At 44.4% G+C, this 17,010-nt stretch overlaps 1 protein-coding gene across 7 annotated transcripts in view; it reads left to right on the forward strand.

Moving 5' to 3' along the window:
• The window catches only part of ANK3 (ankyrin 3), a 695,467-nt gene that overhangs the window by 497,301 nt on the left and 181,156 nt on the right, over nt 1–17,010 (forward strand). For all 7 annotated transcript variants that reach the window (XM_044296177.1, XM_044296180.1, XM_044296181.1 and 4 more), the window contains 2 exons: nt 500–598; nt 11,555–11,653. In XM_044296177.1, the coding sequence (XP_044152112.1) occupies nt 500–598; nt 11,555–11,653 (198 nt within the window). The remainder of the gene's footprint in view (nt 1–499; nt 599–11,554; nt 11,654–17,010) is intronic.

Raw genomic sequence — 17,010 nt, forward strand, 5'->3', positions numbered from 1 at the left:
TCAGAAATTGGACCCCGTGATCAAATAAGTGTCAGGAAACATATTTAAGACTAGGTTGACATCTATGATGAAGGGTCTATTAGGTGCTTCTATCGCAGATTCAGACAAAAAGTGTCCGGCAGAATGACAGTATAGTGTCCGTCCTAGTATCGTCAATCGGTCCGTCAGGCACTATTAGTGTCCGTCATATGACAGATCTGGTGCATCCATGCCATTTTAATTTTCCTAGACTGGAACAGGAAAAACATGGCGGAAGTTTAAAGCTAGCCTAACTGGGATGTTAAAGCAATATTTTCATAGACGAGCACAACAGCACAGTATGTCTATAGCCTACCATTCTTGACAATGGAAGCAGCTCTTGCTAAACGTCCTTCTGTCATGGCGTTCAGCTTTTGTCTTCCCTGTGACTACTGAATATGCTGCCTGTAATATATGTGTTATATCTTATCTTCCTTGAATTACATATAGAAATGATTTTGTGCTCTTCTATTTTTCCTAGAATGACATTACTCCCTTACACGTGGCTTCCAAGAGAGGCAATGGTAACATGGTGAAGCTTCTGCTTGATCGAGGATCCAAAATCGATGCCAAAACACGGGTAAGGAATTACAAGACCTACCAAATTATAGGACAAGATGGAATGGAATTTGTGAGTATCCCTGGACCTTCAGTGGATAAATATGGATTGTTCTCAAGCTCTAAAAGAAAAAACTTCAGGCAAATTTCATTTTCCTTGAGAGGCATCCAAGGGCCTCTCTGATATACAGTAATGGAGTGCAGCCGTATTGAACGAGCAGAGGGCTTGGGGCAGATTTCACATAACATTCACGTAGTGTTTGGACTTTAGGTTCAATGCATAGACCTGGATAATCTCCTAGTGTATGCAGTAATCATGAAGCTCCCACATATCTGTACGCCTCAAGGTGGCATACGTCACCCACAGGATCCCATGTTCCAACAATGGGAGACAAGTGCGGCATGCCGCCCCCCCCAGGGCCGATCAAGTCCCAGTGTTTAGGAATTCCGAGTGGTATGTTGTGGCGCTAATAGTTTGGGTCACAGTGCTCCTACCTGGATACTGTCACTCCCCAGGGTTAGGCTCTGTAGCAACAAAGGAGTTGTAGTTGGTGGAGTAGATAGACTCCACACTTGGTAAAGTTCAATGGTTTTACTTGAATAAACTTGCAATAAACTTTTGTCATCCAAACAATACTTGATCTTTCTCTTGGCTGCAGCTGGCTAAGGGTAAACGGGCAGGTGAACTTGAACACTGCTTTATCTCTCTGCTGCTGTGCTAATCTCTGGCTTCAGTCTGGTTCCGATCAGCTTGAGTTACTGTTTCTTATGAGTGTGAGGTATCCTGTGACCCGTTTCGCTAAGTAGAGGTCTTTGGCTCCGTTTTGCCTCTGAGGTACTAAGGGGCATTTTAGATGCCGGTCTTAATAAAGGCCCATAGCTGGTAGTGGATCCGCCGCAGTTACGAGCAGGCCTCTTCATAACTTCGGCAGACCCAGCGCCAGTAAATGTAAGACAGCTTCTACGCCTAAAACAGGTGTAGAAAATGTCACACCACTCCCTCTATTTTAGACCTGGCGTGGGCGGGGAAAAGTCACAAATAGAGGCGCAACTAACCGTTGTGCCACAATCTGTACCTGAAATATGCATAATTTATGTGAATTTATAATAGTAAATGACCACCTAAGTCCTTTTATATATATCAGGAGTGGGCTGCACTCTGTGGTATTTTCCAAAGCTCCAGCAGCAGTGAGGGAATACGCTCCCTCACCACACCATGCTACTTCACTCTCTTGCTCCAACTCTCAACTCCACTTCTCCACTCTCTACTCCACTAAAACTTCTTACAACCCCTCCCTTGGTAAGAAGCAGGACTCAACCACTTCTGCCCAAAAGGGGGAGATGGGATTGGTAAGTTCCAATCTATCTTATGATCTCTCTGCCAGATACACTGCCATCTTCTGGACAACCAGGCATATTATATGTAATAACAGTTGAACAACAATATTATTAAGGCACAGTATCAGAGGAACTGGAATGAAATACACAGATGACATTCTTTGCTAGACATTAGAGACAGTAGCTAGGTGTAAGAATGGTAGTGCCCCCTCTGGGGTGCTACAGAAGGTGAGCACTACTTCAAGTCATTCTGGGTAGCATGGCTCTGTGCACACCTGAACCATGTCGGAGGTGTAGTAAAAAAAAAAAGCACATGATAAGTCCGCCATAAAAAGATAAATCCATGGCAGTCACTAATCCATGAAAGTGCTAGGAGGTAGCTTGAGCGAGACAATCGGATACACAACCTACGGCCGCTTCTCATCCTCACGCTTTCTCAAGGCAATATACCATGGCGAATACATTTTTTCAGCATGAAAAGCATACCCACTATGGTTTATAGTAGTATATATCAAAATATGGTGGCGCAAACCCACCAAATGTATGCCAACAGGGAGTCGTTCAGTGTGTACATTAAGTGCTTTTCCAGTACATAGCGAGACAACTCTGTGTGAACCTACCTAATGAATGAATCTTCTCTAGTCGGTTCCCTTGGAAATTCCCGAGTGTTCGGGGCAGAGATACAAACTCGGCAGTACTTAGAAACGCTACTTATAGGGGGGAAATACATGAAAGTCTGTTTATCAGAGGCAACTTCAGAGTATTTCCAGCTCTTGAGAGCCTCACACAGATATCATGCATTTTAATGAGAGCGTCCAGAAGGCAGAAACGTCTTTGACGGCGGTGCTGAATATGCATTTAACATATAACTCACGCATCATGTCTTACGTAACGCTGATGCTGCAGTATTGATTTTTTGGAGAGAAGCCAGTCTTATGCTCCATGCATTATATATATATTAGTGAACCAGCACAAGGAGCCCGAGAGGTGAGACATCACCTGTGAGACTAGATTTCTTCCCTGCCTGACGCCATTGTGCTCAGCGCTCATGGACATATGCTGTGGAAATCTATTTAACCCTCCATACTGTCAAACAGACAATAGAGCGGCCATATTCTCCATACTGAACCCAAGCAGATGGGCTCTGTCTCTGGACTACTGCCATGATAGGTCACTCCTAAGAATTAGGATGAGATGCGTCAGTACCTGGTATACTAAGCAGCGTTCTTCTTTGGTCATCATGATCATTCTGTATACTAATGTCATCTGCTTACTTTACACGACTGCCAGAGTCATCTCAGTAGCTTCCAAGGAGCCCTGGAGCTGGACATGAGTAGTATCTGCCTGTTTATAGGCTCTTTACCCAAAGTATATCTAGCTCCAAGTGAATTCTTTACAGATGTTAACCGTTTATATATTTAATCAGTCCTTCTGCCATAGGGATCCCTCCAGCCCTCTCACCGCGGTAGTGGCAGCATGCTGCGCCCGGAGGCCCACAGCCACTGACTACAGACTGAGCAAGGTTCATTACCGGGGGGTGACATTAGTCAGAAGCTGTCCTAATACATATGTGCAAATGCTAAATTGCTGACATTCCTCGAAGATACAGGCTGTGATTTCTGCACAAGGTCATGCGAAATGTATGAAGGTTATGTCTGTCCACAGACTATCTATCTATCTCTTATTATCTATCTTTCTATCTATGTCATAGCTATCTATCTATCTCTCATTATCTATCTATCTTTCTATCTATCTATCTATGTCATAGCTGTCTACCAGTCTATCTATCTCATTATCTATCTATCTACTATCTATCTATCTATCTATCTATCTATCTATCTATCTATCTAGCTATCTATGTCATAGCTGTCTACCAATCTATCTCATTATCTATCTATCTATCTATCTATCTTTGTCATAGCTGTCTACCAATCTATCTATTTCATTATCTATCTATCTATCTATCTATCTATCTATCTATCCATCCATCTCTCTGTGCCATGCCTATCTATCTTATTGTATACTATTCCATGACTACATATATTATAGCAAAATTAAGTTCATTTCATTTAGAAATTGTTTAAGGACCAATGAGGTCTTTGCCTAAATTATTGTGCATTCTGTGAGCTTTATGATATGCATCTGATCCGAGAGATTTAGAGTGTTATATGGTGATATTATTGTTTGGAGCAACACTGCCACTCAGTGGATAGAGCAGGTATTACATTATTACTGTAAATGTAATGCACATGATTTCTAAGGATTGGAAATAAATGGAATAGCCTGCATCAGGAGACCCGACAGTGTGATCATACTCTTAAAAGAATATATGTCAGGGCGCATGCGCGAGGTTCACGAGGGAAGATGCGTGCCGCGTGAGCTCTGTGCCCGCCACTGCTGAAGGGCTGTTTACCACTGCTTAGCAGCTCTACGAGCACTGACCTGAGCATCCAGCTTGCCAGGACGAAGACCAAATCCAAGAAATCGGGTGCCCTGCCGGCTTCCCAGCCTCTATCACTGTCCATCCCAGCTATCTTTGCCTCTCAAGCCGCTTCCAAAATGGCGGCCCAGCCCGCCCTGGACAACAATGAGGACTCTAATCCCTTCCTCACCTGCCCCAGCCTTACCTCCTGCATCTCCACCGAGAGACCTCTTCCAAAATACCCGGCAAATGTTCCGGGATGAATTAGCCCAAGCGGTAACTGAGTTTTCCCGCCAAATCCATGATCATAGGCCAACGAGTAGCCGATGTTAAAGCGAAGGCCGAAAGCATGGTGACACCCACACGGTGCAACTAGAGGCCTTGGAGCTTAAGTTGGAGGACTTAGTGAATCGCTCCACGAGGGCGAACTTTCGTATACGAGGTGTACCTGAGACCCTTACTTCATTACATCAAACAGCGTCAGAACTCTACAAGATCCTGCTGCCTCAACAGGACGATTTGCTGTTCCGCATTGACAGAATACACAGGGATCTGGGTGCTCCGAAGAATCCAGACACCCCCAGGGACATTATACTGAAACTCCACTATTCGGAGGCCTATGACAAGCTTCTCGCAATCTATCGGCACTACCGGGCCTACCTTTCACAGCAAAACTGTATTCTGATCTTGCACCCTCTAATCTAGGCCGCTGCAGAAATATGAAGCCTATAACATCGGCTCTTCAGCAAGCCCAAATATGCTACCAATAGGGCTTTCCCTTTTCTTTGACTTTTTTCCACGACTCCAGGACCTACTCAGTCTGTTCACTGGAGGAAGGTAAAGAAGCCCTGACAACAGAGGCAATCCCTATGGAGATGCAAGTGCCCCTACCTCCGAGGACCCCGAGAGCATAAAAATCCTGGTCCACCAAGGCACGGCCATCGTTTGGAACAAGAATGGGGCCTCAGAACTGAACATGCTGCATCTTCCACCTCTTCTGGGACTGCACCATTCTGCTGGGTATGATCTGAGCCTATGGCTCCCTCTGGTGCTCCTCCGTTCTGGGAAGATTAAGGGTCGGGTCTCTCGAGGTAGTGAATCCATCTTATGGCCACTTTCCTCGATATATCCTCTGGTCAGCGTTATTGCAAATGTATAGCTGCTCTGCAGTGGAAGGATTATCATGTTGCCTTCTGTTCCCTGGTAATTGTTCTTCCCTTGCGAACACTGGTCTATTATTATGTGTCGCATAATTTCACATAATGTTAGGGTTTTTAACTCATAAGCGTAGAAAAGCATTTATAGACTATCTAAAACATTCCCCTGAGATTGTTTGTCTGCAGGAGTCTCACTTCTCCACCACCTCATCCCCCTCTTATATTCATTCTCATTACTCTACCTTTTATACTGCTTCGTCTACATCTAAGACGAAGGGTGTGGTTACTCTTTTCAAGAAAAATTTCCCTTTTCAGGTCAACTAGACCTATTCAGATTCTGACAATAGATACCTGATAGATTCTTATAGGTACCCTTCAAGATACCTTCATCTGTATTGTAAACTCTTACTCCACTAATGAGCATCCCATTCATTTCTTCAAGATTTTTGCTGATATAATTGAACCCCTAGAATACCAATATCTCATTTGGTGTGGGGATTTTAACCACTCTGGATAGGTCACACACGTCAGACTCACATCATACATGTGAGCAAAACCAGCTCATTAACAATACTATGCACCAATTCTCTCTAAAAGACACATGTAGGGAACACAATGGATCAGCTAGAGCAGGGGTGTCAAACTCAAATTCATCGGGGGCCGCATCAGCAGTTTGGTCACCCTCAAAGGGCCGGTTGTATCTGTAGGACTATGTGTCCACTCTTTATTATCATAAATTATTGTCACTGCATTCAATTATTACAGTTTTTTGTAATAATGTAAGTAATAACTAGCTCTGAAAGCTTGACCTGCAAGCGCTGACTGGGGTCACATAGCATTATACTGATTTATGATGCTATGTAACCCTTACAGTTCTGGAATGTGTTGGATAACACTGACATAATGCTGTCAGTGTTATCCAACACATTCCAGAACTGTAAGGGTTACCGTATTTTTCGCCCTATAAGACGCACCGGCCCATAAGACGCACGTTTTTGAGGAGGAAAATAAGAAGAAAAAAAAATTGGACCAAAAAGTGTTCTTTTGGTTAGTTTTGAACTAATTGTGGTCTGTGGGTGGCACTGTTATGGGGGATCTGTGGATGGCACTGTTATGGGGGATCTGTGGGTGACACTTATGGGGGATCTGTGAGTGACGCACTGTTATGGGGGATCTGTGGGTGACACTTATGGGGGATCTGTGGGTGACACTTATGGGGGATCTGTGGGTGACACTTATGGGGGATCTGTGGGTGACACTTATGGGGGATCTGTGGGTGACACTTATGGGGGATCTGTGTATGACACATATATAGCATCTTATGCTATGTGTCATCCACAGATCCCCTCCATAAGTGTCCCTGTAGTGAATGACCCTCAATACACGGGCTAGGGGCCGGCATCTGCTTTTATAATGACAGCGTGGCCCGTGCAGTGACTGTATTCTACTACACGGGCCCCGCTCACTGTATAATCCTATGTCTAATAGTTAATTGTATGTAATCGCATAATCAGCGCTGTGTATAACGGTACTTACAACTACAAGCGCTCGCCGCTCGGTAGGCAGAGAGGAGGGAGGAGGCAGGCCGGGAGGACAGGCGCTGGCAGCGTGAGTCATACGTCATGCGCCCACGCCGCCTGCTTCATTCATAAAGTGGGCGGCGCAGGTGAGTGACCTATGACTCACACTGCCAGCGCCCGTCCTCCCAGCCTGCCTCCTCCCTCCTCTCTCCTCTCGGCGAGCGCTTGTAGTTGGAAGTACCGGTAATACACAGCGCTCCTTATGCGATTTATTATCACTTCCTGCAGGGGCCGCCTGCAGGAAGTGATAATAAAAGGTGAAGGCTGGAGGCCGGCGGCGGCTACGCGGGCCACATGACGAGGTCTGGCGGGCCGGATTCGGCCCGCGGGCCTTGTGTTTGACACCCGTGAGCTAGAGGATATACATTTTATTCCTCGGCACATAATTCTCATACCCGAATTCACCTAATTCTGTCCTCAGCCAATGCCCTCCCCCTTCATCTGAACAGTAGACATATTGTCTCAGCATGGTCTGACGTTGTTTTTTCTGTTTTTGACTTTACACCTAGAAGGTCCCTTCCTTTGTCTTGGCGCCTTAATGAAGCTTTGCTTACAGACCCTGCAGTTCAGACTCAGATTGCCACTGATCTGACTAACTTCTTCACCGAGCACACAACTACAGACTCCTCTCCTCATTGGGTATGGTTAGCCCATAAGGCATTTATCAGCGGTAAATTAATAGCCATTGGGTCAAAGAGAAAAAAGGATAGAGGACAGGCACAGTCCCATTTAGAGTCTAAGCTAGCTAGACTAGTCCATGCTCATCAACAACATCCATCTTTATACCTCCAACAGGCCATCAAGACCATTAACTTACAATTATACTCTATCCTGTCACATAGGACTGAGAAAGCCCTGTGCTGGACCAAAGCTAAGTACTATAAATGGGCCAACAAACCTGATAAACTATTGGCTAGAAGGCTTAAATTCCAGCAACGCATTAATCAAGCCTTGCAGATCCAAACTCAGGAAGGCCAAGTCACGAGTAACCATAACAGTATATCTAATACTTTTCATGATTTTTATCAATCCATGTATAAACAGCGAAAGTCTCAAATGTCTACACTGACGCCTTCCTTTCCAAAGCCAACCTCCCTAAAATCACCTCTGAAGCTCTCCAACAGCTCAACAGGGAGGTAGCGGTTGAGGAACTTGAGATGACCCTTAAAAATCTGAAATTAGGAAAGGCCCCTGGTCCAGATGGTCTGACTGCCCTCTATTTTAAAAAGTTCTCCCAAATTCTCACTCCACACACTACATCATACTGTAACCTTCTCCTCCAGGGCAATGCAATGCCAGATAAATTCCTTGATGCTCTTATAACAGTTATCCCCAAACCTAATAGGAACCCTCTCTCCCCAGCTAATTATAGACCGATATCTTTATTAAACCTTGACGCCAAGCTCTTCACATCAATTCTAGCTTTTAGATTAAACCATTTACTTCCCCTCCTGATCCACCCTGATCAAGTTGGATTCATACCTCAAACAGAAGCCCCGGATAATGTGCACAAAATTCTTAATGTAATCTCATGGTCACATCAACACAACGTCCCCTAACAATACTTTCATTGGACCTAGAAAAAGCCTTTGATTGTCTCTCTTGGGAATATATGATGTTATTCCTTAGAATTATGGGTTTCCATGGCTCCTTTGTCCAAGCCTTGGCGACTCTTTACTCGCGTCCCACAGCTTTTCTAAAATTACCTTCTACTTCCCCCTCTCCTGTCAAAATTGGAAGGGGCATGAGGCAGGGGTGTCCTCTATCCCCAGCCCTCTTTGCCTTGGCAATTGAACCGTTGGCTGCCCTTATACGTCAGGATCCTAATATCACGGGCATTACTGTTGGGGCCCAGGAACTAAAGGTGAACTTATTTGCAGATGACCTGCTCCTCACAATCACCAACCCAGTTGTTTCCCTCCCCAACCTTAATGCCCTCATACATGAGTTCTCTAGGGTTTCTTTTTTGGAAATGAACCCTTCTAAGGACTCGTTTACATGACCGTTGGTGTCCTGTTCCCGTATTGCCAACCGCATTTGCGGATCCTCAATACACTGGCACCGTTCCATTGTCTCATTAATTTCAATAGGTCCGCAAGTCCGGAGATGCAGAACGGAAGCACGGAACGAAACACTACGGAGTGCTTTCTGGGGTTCCGTTCTGTACCTCCACACCGCAAAAAGATAGAACATGCTCTATATTTTTGCAGAACAAAGGGATCGCGGACCCATTGTGAATGGGTCTGCGATCCCCATGCGCCTGCCCCATGGAAGATTCCTGTGCATTGCGGACCGCAATTTGCGGTTCACAGCATGAGCACGGGACACCAACGGTCATATGAACGAGCCCTAAATCTGAGGTCCTCCATTGTAACACCCCTTCCGAAGTTGTCGCCTTGGTGGAAAGGGAATTTGGTTTCCCCTAGCAAGCTATCCTATCTGGGAATATACATCACTTCACAACTGTCCAATATGTACAAAGTAAACTACACTCCCCTCTTTAGAGAGATTAGGTCTGACTTGGCTATATGGGACTCACCTTTATTATCTTGGCTAGGTAAAATTCATACCATTAAGATGGTGGTATTTTCACATCTGTTGTATCTATTTAGAACCATACCCATCCCGGTTTCCTTAGCAGATCTACATTGGCTACATAGAGATCTCTCTTCTTTCATCTGGGCTCATCGATGACCGAGGATTAAACTTGAAGTTATGTTTCTTCATAAACGAATGGGAGGGCTTTCAGTCCCCAATTTTATCAAATATTACAAAGCAGCTTGCGTAGCACAGCTTCTTTTGGTCCATGATCGACGACGCCCTCCGATGAGGGTGGACCTGGAGTCATACATGATTGTCCCATTTTCCTGGTCTGCATTATTCTGGGATACAAATCCTCTCCCTACAGACCTCAAATCTAAGGCCCTACTACCTTTTTATGCTATTCAACTATGGAGGTCAGTCCATTTTAAGGCAGGTCTCCAATCCAGACCCGCTCTTCTCACTCCTCTATTGGCTAACCCGGCCTTTCCACCTGAGATGGACTTGAGTGGTTTCTCATGGTGGTCCGCCAACCGTCTGACAAGACGACATGACTTTCATATTGCTGGTAGTTAAGATCTAAATATTCTATCCCTACCTCTGAAAGCTGCAGACTGATTCAGATTTTGTCTTATTGGCGGTCCATTGTGGGGACCCTCTCATCCGTTTCCTGCTCTCCTCTTGAACGTTTCATTTTATATTCTTTTAAAAGGGTAGGACTGGTATCTCTACTCTATTGTTGGTTAAATACTCCATCCAGTGTTAACAAGCTGCCCTTTATGTCAAAGTGGGAGGAGGACATCCATTGCTCAATGTCTATTGCTAAATGGCGTGCATGTTGTGAGACTGTCACTAGGGGCAATTGGCAAGTATACCTATTGGAAACTTCTCTTAAGGTCCTCCATAGGGCCTATTTAGTACCCGACAGGTTACATTGTATCTATCAATCGGTTTCACCCCTTTGTTTTCGGGAATGCAATGCTATTGGATCAATGTACCATATATGGTGGGCATGCCCTGTAGCAAGCTCTTTTTGGTCAGGAATATGCACAATCTTATCAAACGTTTTGGGCACCACTTTTCATAAGACCCCATCGGTGTGTCTCCTTGGAGATAAGCCTGTAAGCTTAAAATACGCCCCATTTAAACTGGTCCAATACTTCTTGCTAGCGGCACGTATACACATCGCGGCCAAATGGCGTTCCAACGCCCTTGGCCTTGCTGAGGTTGTGCAACGGATGGATAGAATGGCCATATATAAAAAGATTACAGCTTCTATGGGAGATACGGTCGAATCTTACTTAAAACTCTGGCAGCCATGGCTGGCCTCCTCCCACACTTCTCATAGGATACCCTACTTGTCAATGTAACTTTGGTGAGAGGTTATTGGCTTCTCCTACTGTCTATTTCGGGTTGCTTGAGATACTCTATGTCCGCCACACCTGCCCTTTACCTTTATCTGAGAACTCCACAGCTTTGCACTCATAAGGATACCATGTTTTTGTTCCTTGAGGTATGTGAAACTTGTTTTTGGTTGTTAGATATTACGTCCATTGGACTATGTATCTTTCATTTATACAATACTGTTTTTTGTTTCTGTAACCTTGCCATATTTTGTCCCTTAATAAAACCGACTTTTTTAAAACTAAAACAATATGTCAAAGCTGTAACAAGTATGGTGATAGAGAGAACAGATTTAGGCTTCATTTTCATTGCATATGCCGGGAGATTTCTCAGGTCTACGCGCTGAACATAAACTGGGCGAACAGCTATTGTAAATATAAGGGAAATTAGAAATCTAAAAGGAACACTGTGTAAGGGCGGAGACGTGCCTTACTGTACTTCATCCATTGTGGCTTGTAAATGAGTATAGATAATACAAATAAAATAAAGAAAACAATCAGAGTAAAATACATCTACCGTTTAATGTCTTTTTCCAGGACGGCCTGACGCCTCTTCACTGTGGAGCAAGGAGCGGCCATGAGCAGGTCGTGGAAATGTTGCTGCAAAGAGGAGCCCCGATTCTTTCCAAAACCAAGGTTTGTTTCCAGATTACCTACCTGAATGAGTGGTTCTCGAGATATGTGCCCCCTATTTAATGACATCAAAGTACTGTCAATTATATGATCATACACTGCCCAGCACCTAGAGATAACTCCTAGAGATGTGGCATGTATGTACCACCTGCAGGTACATGTAAAAGCCTAGGATCGACCAGCAAACAGATGCTAGAGTGCTGGAGTGTGGTGGACATTGTACTTATTAATTTACTTTTTCGGGTTATTTTATGTAGATGTTTTAGAACTTGGCTACTGGAAGTTACATTTGTTTCACCATCCGTAATAACTTTAAACCTACCGGCTTGTCCAGCATCTGCCATAGTGATAGCTGTCAGTGGTGGCCACTGACCACTCACAACTACAAGCAGACCGGGAAGTAAGGAGTTAATACAGAACTCTTCTGCTCTTTTCCATATCTGTAGATTAGTACTAGAAACTATTACATTCACCTTGGAGACATATAGCAGGGATGTCACATCACACAGACATATTCTATTGCTAGCTATATTGACTCTCCATAGCTAAGAGGCTGGCACTGTGGGGAGTTTGTATTTTTTCCCTGTGTCCAAGTGAACAACCATCAAGCTGCCTCCCAAAGACCAAAAACTACTGGTAGATCCAGGAGCGCACCCACAAGGGGGTGCCCAAATATACAGTCTGTGCCCATATAGTGTACATACAGCAACCAGATAGAGAGTATCAGTATATAGTATACAGTAACCAGCATTCCACCTAAGTGCCCCCTTAGCACCACACAGTGCCCTAAAGGGGTCAGGTCACAAAAAAACATGTATCATGTATCTACAGGATAGGTGACACATGTATGGTATGATTCCAAAACCACCTGAGGAGCAGATTGAATTCAGTGGTAGTGACCCATGCGCGCTGCCGATTTACTAAGCTTAGACTACTTTTACACTGGATCCAGCAGGGTTCAGCGAAAACGCTTCCGTTACTGATAATACAACCGCATGCATCCGTTATGAACAAATCCAGTTGTACAGTATTATCTTTAACATAGCCAAGACGGATCCATCATGAACTCCATTGAAAGTCAATGGAGGACGGATCCATTTTCGATTGTGTCAGAGAAAACTGATCTGTCCCTATTGACTCGCATTGGGGGTCATGCCGGATCCGTCTTGCTCCGCATCCCGGGACGGAAAGCAAACTACAATATGTTGCGGTTTGCTCTCCGGTATGGGAACACAACTAAACGGAACAAAATGCATTTTGGAGCATTTCGTTGTGTTCTGTTCAGTTTTGTCCCCATTGACAATGAATAGGGAGAAAACTGAAGCGTATTAAGCCCCTATGAACGATTTCAATACCGGAAAACTAAAACGCTAGTGTGAAAGTAGCCTTAGACAGTCCATCTAGACCTGCACCAGATTTATCACAGGGGTTCAGGCTGGGTGATAAATCTGGTGTAGGGATAGACAAATATCCTCTGACCCTATACCAAATATTGTTTGCCTAAGTTTGAGATGGAATTTTTACCCTAGAATTGTTGCTCAATTTTGGTTCTAAATGTCGCATATTAGGCCACGGACCCTTTTACACAAAGCCACGTTCCTTTCCTGTTAAGCCAGGTCGGGTTCAGCACAGATACTTTCTTTAAACCTAGCTACATAACCGAACACTGCGCCCACCACATTTTGGAACGTTTTCCACCAGAATCTAGGTGCACTTGCATTAGTAAATGTAGGCCAATGTCTGCCAGAGATAGTGGTACTCAACTATAGTGAGCATGTGTGACTGCCACTCCACTCAAACTCCTCCAGACCCCATTCTAGTGACTGGTGGAGGTCCTGGCGGTCATACATTTATCCTCCATTGTATGTATAGGTGATTAAAAAAATTGTAGGGAAATCCCTTTTAAGTGTGCCTTAGTACCATACAGTACTGGAAGTGCCCCTTTACCCCCCTGGGTGGACTGGGAACTTAAAAGTGGCCCTGGAAAAAAAACTAAAAGTGGCTCCATGTTGTAGGTGATTTCAAACTGACATAAGGCAGGGCAACACAAGTAGGCAGGAGCCAGTAGTACCTTAGCGCAGCACAAAATACTGCCCCAGTAGAAATAAATGTCACAGTGCAGCTCAAAATACTTCCTGTATTCAACTGAATCACCTTTCTGAGGACTTTAATACAGTTGAATTCAGGAGGGCACCTGCGGCCACCGGCCCGTTGCATACGTACCTGGTGCTCCTTGCATTAATTAAAGGGGTTTTCTGGGATTTTAATACTGATGGCCTATCCTCAGGATAGGTCATCGATATCAGATCAGCGGGGGTTCAACACCCAGCACCCCCACCGATTAGCTGGTTGAAGAGAAGGCCGCACTCCATGCGAGCACAGCTGTAGCTTTACTGTTTACCTGCTCATCGTCATCCTCACAGCTGTGAGCTGGTGTAATTACAAGAAGACATCCCATTCATGGGACGGATTGTAATTACACCTGCTTACCGCTGCAATGTCGATGGCAAGCAGGTAAACACGCACAGCCTTCTCTTCAACCGGCTGATTGGCGGGGATGCCAGGAGTCGGACCCCCGCTGATCTGATATTGGTGACCTATCCTGAGGATAGATGATCAATATTGAAATATTGGAAAACCCCTTTAATGCTGAGAGCATCAGATTATGAGGCTCAGACGCCCCCTTAGGCATCGGCCCACTGAGAACTTTCCCTGTATGGTCTATGGCCAGTCTGCCACAGCCCTTTACAACCATATAGTGCCCAGATGAGCCTCCCTTAGCAGAAAGTTAAGCTGGCCACACACACGGGATAAAAGTTGACTAAAATGGACGATTTTAAACATTTTGGTTGACTGTCATTTTAAAAACTAGCGTGAATGATCTTTCGCGATGGCCGACGACAGACTCTTGTCGGCTAAAAATGTAATCAGCCGTGCTGGAGAGTCTTGGCTGTTGTCAGCCCAAACTGCATGTTTATGTCATGATCGCCCAAATGAAGCCAGTCAGTTTATTTAAAAAGGGACTCCCCAGTCAACCAGTTTAGTCTGGCATGTTGCTCGTAGGGTCGTTTGTTCTAACGATCCCACGGTCAACTGATCGTCCACAACGCAGCCGATCATTGTCTCAAATGTATGGCCAGCATTGGTGTCTTTGGCCCATTATTTATCTGTAGTTTGGCCCATTATTCATCCTATGCAAATGAAAACCAGGATTCATGGCACTAAAGTACATTTTGAACGTTTCATTCTTCTATAATAAATGGATCAGATATTTTATGTCTATGACTATTGGTTACCTTGAGTTATATATATTGGTTACATTTAGTTATATGCCTTTAGATGTGGATTGGCTTTATTCTGTAGCCTGACCCTCAGCTTCCTGAACATCCCAGGGACATAATCCCTTCAGATACAATAAGAGTTGTATGTCTATGGAGACAACCCTGGGACAGGACAAGGATCGCTCATGAGAAGTGTCATTATCTTATGTGCCTGAATACCATGAAGCTTGTCCAAGATAAATGTTTATGCACTTGTGAAGTCTTCTTCACCCAGACCAAACTAGAAATGGGAAACCAGTAGAACCTGCCTTGTGCTATAATGGATTCCACTTACCTGTTTCTCAGCCAGGACACATATGTTCATGCCGGCACAAACTGCTTCTTCAGCCGTCACTCCAGAAGCTTATCAAACATCTTAGAGTAGAGGTGAAATCTCTGGAGTTCCTGATGCCTGGAGAACAGGGCACTTACATAACCAGTTCCATTTTATCTTGGTGACAAATCACCCAGCTCCATTAATGTGCTGCAGTAGCATTTTCTTCTGCATAGGGATTACTGGCCTGCAGATTCATGAAGCCACTGCCTATAGCAGAAGATCACCGGGTGTGCTCAAATGGTCTGACTCCTTGACTGATACTTTGGTATCCACTTAGTCATTAACGTCGCTCCTACTAGCTTTGCTCTGATCGTAGTAGATGTGATAAATTGACCTGACACCATGAAAATGCTATCCAGTCTACTGCCATCGTATTATAGAGCAGGAGGAGCTGAGCAGACTGATATATAGTTTTATGGGAACTTGTAATTTATTGATTGACTTCTCTGCTCTTTCAGGATTTAGGAGTCCAGTGGGAGGTCCTATTCAGTGATTGACTTGTCTTCCCTGTATAAGTATTTAAAAAACATATAGCAGTCAGTCCCTGAGTAGTACCGCCCACTGGACTCCTAGGCTGTGAGTGAGCAAAGATTTAGATGAATAAAATACAAGTTATATTTTTCCCCACAAAGCTATGTATCAATCTGCTCAGCTCCTCCTGCTTTATGACAAGCCATCAGCAGATCAGACACCACGCTCAACATGACAGGTTCCCTTCAAGTGTGAATGTGCGGATGACAGGCCACCACATAAGTACCTATGTCAGTGATAAGCCATAATAATCTTGATGATTGGATTTTGATGCCGTTGTTGTAATAATGCATAAATGAACCGATGACGGTGACGTTATGGCCACCGAATCAAAAAACCTGTAACAAGGGTGTTCTGAAATAAAAGAAAATGTGTGATTTGTGAGGTCTGACCCAGGTATGGTACCTCATTGATGACCTGAAAGATGTAACCACGCTGATTGCTGGAGCCACTCTTATCCATGTGGATGTGTCTGGTACTGCAGATCGATCTTCTTCACTTCTATGTTGCAAAGCCCTATGTCAGGGATCAGCAACCTCCGGCACGCCAGATGTTCAAAAACTACAACTGAATGCTTCATTCACTTCTATCGGGGTTAGAAGAACAGATGAGCATGTTTGCATGCTGGGAGTTGTAGTTTCACAGCAGCTGGAGTTCCACAGGTTGCTGATCCCTGCCCTATGTCAATATATATATATATGTTACAGACAGTAGAACTGGCTTAATTGCCCATAGCAACCAGATTCCACTTTTCATTTTTCACAGCTTTTCACAGCTCCTTTGGAAAATGAAAGGTGGAATCTGATTGGTTGCTATGGGCAACAAAGCTAATTCTACTTTACACCAGTTTGATAAATTCCCCCCAGTGTCTCCACATAAGTCTCTGGCACCATGTACAAGTTAAAGGAGTTTCCCCATGATAAGTACTGATGATCTAGATGAGATATGTCAGCAATGTGATCATCGCTAGAGATCATTTTTCCAAAACAGTGGCCCTCTCGTCGTTGTGTTAATGTGTTTCATTCACCGTTCCAGTTTAACAATTTAGGAAGACTTATCTATAACACTGCTTAAGGCTAGATTCACACGACCATGTGTGTTTTGCGGTCCAAAAAATTGTGGTTCCAAAAAAACGGGTGACATCCAAAATAAATGGGTCCGCACCTGTTCCA

This window comes from Bufo gargarizans, chromosome 6, assembly GCF_014858855.1.
Source record: "Bufo gargarizans isolate SCDJY-AF-19 chromosome 6, ASM1485885v1, whole genome shotgun sequence".
In the NCBI taxonomy this organism is placed as follows: Eukaryota; Metazoa; Chordata; class Amphibia; order Anura; family Bufonidae; genus Bufo; species Bufo gargarizans.